The 6,335-nt window shown below is 52.1% G+C and overlaps 1 protein-coding gene across 1 annotated transcript; it reads left to right on the plus strand.

Annotated features, from left to right (window-relative positions):
* Positions 1-549: 549 nt before the first annotated feature.
* Positions 550-1,395, plus strand: LOC123125683 (protein TIFY 5). The gene is made up of 2 exons (XM_044546156.1): positions 550-833; positions 953-1,395. Exons 1-2 carry the CDS (start codon positions 657-659, stop codon positions 1,226-1,228), a joined length of 453 nt encoding a protein of 150 aa, XP_044402091.1. The 5' UTR covers positions 550-656; the 3' UTR covers positions 1,229-1,395.
* Positions 1,396-6,335: the final 4,940 nt, after the last annotated feature.

The raw sequence follows: 6,335 nt of genomic DNA on the forward strand, positions 1-6,335 counted from the left end.
GGGCGCAGATTTTTTTAATGTTTAATTTAATGTTTACTTAGGTTTAAGTGGACTTTGACCGGCGTTTGACCAGCCACTTATGTTTAATTATGTTTGTTTATGTTTATTTCGTGCGAGCTGTTTTTTTTCACGCTGGTATATTTGGGTCAGCCTCCCCATTAGGCGGCCAAGCCGACCCATTTCACAATGCGGACGAGCACGTCCGCCTGGCCAACCCAAACGGATGAAAAGCGGACAAAGCACGCGTCCGTTTGGGTCGCCCCCTTGGAGTTGCTCTTAAGATGCAGGACGTGCGACCCGGGTCGCATAAGATTTTTTTTCCTAATTCAAGGACCTCTGATCTGCAATGCTCGGTATATCCTCGTCGCTAAATACAGGGGAGCCACGCCCACGCTGTTTGTGAAGCTAGCTGGTGGAAATTCCCACACACCGTTGCCGAGAATGGAAATGTGTGTTGGAAGAGCACTCTAGCCAACGCGCCGATGCGTGCAGATTTTCGAGCAATTCGTCACATGCGCAACGGCCTGAACCGCCACGGCCGGCGCCGGTCACACGTAGAATAGATTATTCCCACGGCGCAAATCGCCGCGCGCGTCGTGTCTTCCACCTATATATAACCAGCCGGCCGATGGCTTGACGATCGAAGGAGGCGACACATGGCCGGCGGCAACGACGCGGGCATGGGAGCCTGCGGTGCCGACGGCCTGGAGCTTAGCCTCCGCCTTGGAAGCCCGACGACGGCCCCCGCCCCGGCGCCGGCGCCGGCACGGAGGAACCTCACGATTGGCTACGACCGGCGCGTGCTGTGCGCCGTCGACGTGGTCGAGCTACAGGTCCATCAACATGCAGATGCATGTCGCAAGCGCGACGTGCGTTACGTTTACGTACGCCATGAATGAGCGGTGGCCATGGCCATGGCCGGCTAATTAACAGCTAGCCTTGTTGATTGTAGGCAATGGCAATCATATCCATGGCGAACCAGGAAACGACGGGGAAGATCACAGACATGGACGACGCCGGCATCGCGCAAGGGGCTTGCCGCGCCGCTCGGGGGCAGACGAGGGCATCTCCGGATCATGGCGGCATCGTGGTGCCCACGCCGCTCGGCGATCAGGGGGGGCTGTCGATGAAGCGCTCGCTGCAGCGGTTCCTCGAGAAGCGCAAGGCGAGGGCCAGCACCGCGTCTCCCTACGTCGTCCACCGGCCCGCCCGGGCGCCGAGATCTTGATGGCCGAACAGATGATCTGATCGTCCCGCAGACAGACAGGTGTCGCCGGCCGGCAGTGCGTGCGTGCGTGTCGCCGGCAATGGCTAACCCTTTTCCCCATTTCCTCGCGAATCGCGTGCCCAGGTTGTAACACCGCAATATGCTACCATTTGATATGCCTAACAACATTCTGGTATACCTCCCACAAAGAAGGCGCTTTGCTTCGGTATCGATCCACTGTTTGAAAAACACGCGAATTGCGGCCTGCGAAATTCGGAGTGAATTGCAGAAAACATCGACATTAAAGGATAAGGTTGCAGAATCCACAATTCTACAGTTTTATGCCAAAAATCACTAATTCCTAGCCTAATTTTTTGCAAAAAACACTAATCGATGGCTTAGTTCGTTTTAAGCACGATTATGATAGGCAGGCCCCGCACCTGGTGACGTGGCATAACAGTTCACGTTAGACGTTGTTAGATGAGGGATTTACTACATTTACCAAACAGTCCACGTAATTTTACAGGGACACCCTTCAATCAAAAACAGAAAAAGCAATCAGCTCCTTCGGATTTGGGAGAGCAGCACCACGCCGGCCATGGATCCCGTCGCCGGCGAGGTGGCGCGCCGTCGGACTCCTCCCCCTCTTCTCTAGCGTGTGGTGCTGCCTGCCACCATGGCCCAATCCGCCGCACATGGGCAACTGCAGGAGCGGGTCGGGGAGGTCTGGTCGGTCGGCGTGCGGGTCGGGGATGTAGTGTGGCAGGGCGGGCTCAAGGGCCTCCGGCGCTGAGTTTGCCGGGGAGGCATGGCCGGCCGTCGTGCGGGTCGGGGATGTAATGCGGCAGGGCGGGCTCGAGGGCCTCCGGCGCTGCGGTTGCCGGGGAGGTCTGGCCGGCCGAGACAAGTCGACGACCTCGTCTGGTCGTGCTCAGGTGCGCCACTGGGGTGCCGCTGGGGTCGTGCATTGGCGGACAGGGATGGCGCTCAAGAGGAACGGGCGTGGGGCGGCGCCAGGAGGTTGCACATCCACATCCAGGACTACCACGCGTTCGACCCCGACGCCTACGACACAGCCTCTTCCTTCTGCTCAACGGCGGCGACGTCCGGGCGCTCGCGTCACTCGTCTGCATGGGCTGCTACTGCTCTCTGGCGCAGGGGAGGAGCGGTAGAGCTGCTGCTCCCGGTGGTTGCGCCGCCGGAGGTCGGCCAAGGCGACTCGCTGCTCAGTCGCGCCGTAGCAGGTGGAGGCGTGGAGCTGCTGTTGCTCGTGGCTCGGCCGACGCAGGGGAAGCGTTGTGGAGCTGCTGCTACTTGCCGGCGCCGGGGGGAGTAGAGGTAGGTGAGCAGTCTTGCCGGCGAAGGGGGCAGTGGCTGCCGGCAGCGGGGCAAGTGGCGCAGCACGCACGGGGAGGGGTGGCTCGGCTATTCTATTTTTTAAGAAGGGGTTTTGGCGCAAAAGAAGTCTAACGACGTTTATCCGGAACCGTTACGCCAGGTCAACAAAAATAGGACCCACCGGTCATAATCAGGTTCAAAACGACCTAAGCCATCCAATAGTGTTTTTTCCAAAAAATTAGCTTCGGAGTTAGTGGTTTTTGGCACAAAACTGTAGAATTGTGATTTCTGCAAACCTAGCCTTTAATGTCGATGTTTTCTGCAATTCATTCCGAAATTCGTCGCAAAATCACCGTACGTGAGGCTCCTCCCGGCGTTCCATGTAAGAATACAGGATTGACATACGGTCCATTAGGATCGAATGCAAAATCGTGTAGTCCGGTCGTATCCAGACGACGCGAAATACGATCAGATCACGAGATGCAAGATTTATCTAGTACGCAAGATACGATCAGATTATACTTTGAACAACATGTTCGTGAGGGAAGCAGAGGTTAGCAGATGTGGCTCCTGCTCTGTACTACAAAAATCCGAACGCAACTTAAGTGCCGTAAGGCACCTACCTTTGGGTCCCTGTGGGCCAGCCACCTGTTGGGCCCGCATGTCATAGGCACAAAGGCAGATGCATTAAGGCATCGAAGCACAGTCCCAAAAATACACACCTGGTCGAATAAGATGGAGTGGCTAGCTAGCAAAGCAGCAAGGTGCAAAACTTGAGCTTCAGCCTGCAGAGGTGATGTTGCAGTGTAACTTGAGGCTGAGATTAGCACATCGATTCTCTGCCCTTCATCTTCAGCTTGAACATGCGAACCTAACCCTGTAAGAGCTGGATCTGCATTTTTTTTTTTGAAAATAAGAAGGTGGCTCATGGCCGACCTTATATTTCAAAAGAGGCATAAGCCACATGAAGTACAAATACATGGCTTGTGAAACGCACCCAGGTGCAAGGCCACAAGCAGCCTGTAGGGAGGCAGAGAAGAAAAAGGGAGAAAGAGCATAGAAAAGGAAGAGTCAGAGCCTAGCCATTAAGCATTGTAATCCATGCCTGTAGATCATCTTTGTCCCGTTGCTTGGTGGCTCTGTTGCTTCATAAACGTATCAGGTTAGCAGCGTGAAGCCTGATATATGACTCTGACCGGCATTTAGCATTGAAAACCCGGTCATTTCTAGCTTGCCAAAGTGTGATGGCACAGGCCGCAAAAACAACATTCCATTTAGCCTTGGAGGGAAGTTGATTCATCGCGTGTGAAACGAAATACTGAATGTTGGGTGACTCTTGTGCTAACGGCGCCAGCGAAACCCTATTCCAGAGGGCATCAACAGAGCGACAACGAAGGATGAGATGGTCAGCCGTCTCCATAGCCGGGCAAACGTCACAACCTGCAGTCGGGGCAGCTGCCGACCAGCCTTTTCGGACCATGTTAGCCTTAGTGTTCAAGCGTCCCCAGAAAGCTAGCCACAACGTGATTCTGAACTTGATAGGAATAATAGGATCCCAAATCCAGGGCGCGGGAGCCCAAAGAACTCCCCGGAAAGTAAGCAAGTTGTAGAAGTAGTGCGTACTTAGGGTGTTGCCTCCAAGCGCAGGGGCTCGTGTATCCATGCCAGTGCTATCCGGGGTGATGTTAACAACAAGCTGGTTAAGCAGTTCCAATTCTTGGGAGGCTGTCTGCGAGAGGTTTGGGTGTAGCTGCAAGCTCCAGTTCCCGTCTATAAACTGAGACTGAACAGAGCAATCCTGATTGCGAGCGAAGGAGTACATAACCGGACAGACGTGCCTCAAGCTATCATCAACCAGCCAGTGATCATGCCAGAAAGAAACATGCCTGCCACTGCCAACAGAACAGCGCGAGGAGGATAGAACCATAGGGATGCAACTCTTGAAACCCTTCCACATAGCAGTATCTTTGTGGTGTCTCTTGAGAGGCAAAGAATCCTTACAATACTGGGAAGCAAACCAGCTGAAGCAAGAGATATCAGAGGATTGAAGGATTTTGGCCACAAACTTACAGATCATAGCCTGATTGTGGGCCTCGAGATCTCTCACACCCAAACCACCATTGGCACGGGGCAAAGTAACTGTATCCCAAGCCACGAGGCAGTGTCCTCCTTTAGTTGTGTTTTTACCCTGCCAGAAGAAGGCCCTGAGAAGAGCGTTCAGCTTACTGAGGGATTCCTTGGGCCAAGAAAAGCAAGTCATGAGGTAGCTCGGTATGCCAGCCAGGACAGAATTTATAAGAGTTAGCCTGCCGCCCCAAGAGAGGAACGTGGCTAACCAAACAGAGAGTCGACGATCAACCTTATGAATGACCGGCAGCAACATACCATGCTTGATCTTGTGTAAAGAGAGGGGCAGCCCCAGGTATGTACACGGAAAGGAGGAAACGGGCAGTTGAGTGTGTTAGCAATTTCCATGATGACCTCCTGCTGCACACGAACAGGCACCAGAGTGCTTTTTTGGAAGTTAATCGTCAGCCCTGAGAACTCAGAGAAAGCAGTGAGGATGCTTTTAATAGCTCTAGCTTGCTCCACCTCGCCCCGGAAAATAATCAGTGTCGTCCGCGTACTGCAGCACTGGGAAAAAACCATCTGAGCCAAGGAGCTGGATCTGCATTGTTCAGCAAGGATCTTCTATTCCAAGAAGCATCTGAGTAGACCTAGGACTGGTTCCTGCAATGAGCAAATTTGAAGTCCACATAACCCCCTTGAGGGCAACAAAGCTTTGTGAAGATTGGGGCTGGGGTTTGGGGAGGCTGACAGAGCGGTTTGGGTCACAAGGGAGTTCTTGTTGCCAGCACTTAATGAGAAAATCCTTAATCAATCGCACATGTTCCGTGGGAGGTTATTTTCGAGAACAGGCAGAGGAACATCATGAACGAGATCAAAGACTGGAAGGAGGCCGGATTAGGTGTAGGAGTTTTAGACCATTTTGTGAGAGAGTAGGCTTTGGAATAGGTGTGGGTGTAGGTGTCTTGGTTCACTTGTGTTGATGTTCGCATCACTCGCAAGTTCTTGTATTTAAACTTCTGCCTTCTATAAAAATATGATACGCCATTGACGTACTCTCGAAAAAAAAAGATAGATAGACGAGTCTAAACAACGCTGCCAAGCAAGGCATGATACGACTGAAGAAATAGAAACTGCACAATGCTGTACCAAAACAAGAGAAAAACTGTACTACAAGACTTTATAGCATTACCATGGTCAAGTGAGCTACCCGACCAACAGTCATGATCATTCAGGCTTGATTTTCTTTGCCCCGGCCCGACGCAGCTCTGCTCTATCATGATCGTTCATCTTTTAAGTAACCAGATCTGATCGTCGTCGAAACTTATCACTGTTGTGCACTTGTGCTGGCATCTCAGATTGTCATCACTGTCGAAACTTAATCTGTTATCAGCAGCCGATAGCCTGCGTTGCTTTCCCTGTTCTTGTAGCTGTAGACTGTAGCCTATATCTATCAGCTAGATTACTCCTGGTACTGGAAAGCAATAGGGAAGCGAAACTGTCAAACACGTTGTGTGTTTTATATTGGATATCAATATGACTGCATTTTTTGTGTGCCTCATTTTCACTTCTCTTTCACTCACTGTGCTCTAAAATGTTGCATGTGCATTATAGCTGGGCTTGCGGGTGGAGATGATACCAACTCTGCTGGCAAATTTATTTGTTGTATATGTTCTATTACAAGTATGCATAGCTAGACCGTGTCAAGGTAATCTTTGGATTC

Source organism: Triticum aestivum, chromosome 5D, assembly GCF_018294505.1.
Source record: "Triticum aestivum cultivar Chinese Spring chromosome 5D, IWGSC CS RefSeq v2.1, whole genome shotgun sequence".
In the NCBI taxonomy this organism is placed as follows: Eukaryota; Viridiplantae; Streptophyta; class Magnoliopsida; order Poales; family Poaceae; genus Triticum; species Triticum aestivum.

Excerpts from the sequence above, each read along its gene's own strand:
- LOC123125683 (XM_044546156.1), top strand. The coding sequence starts at position 657 with ATGGCCGGCGGCAACGACGCGGGCATGGGAGCCTGCGGTGCCGACGGC. Across the intron at positions 834-952 it reads TCGACGTGGTCGAGCTACAG|GCAATGGCAATCATATCCAT; the intron begins GTCCATCAACAT and ends TGTTGATTGTAG.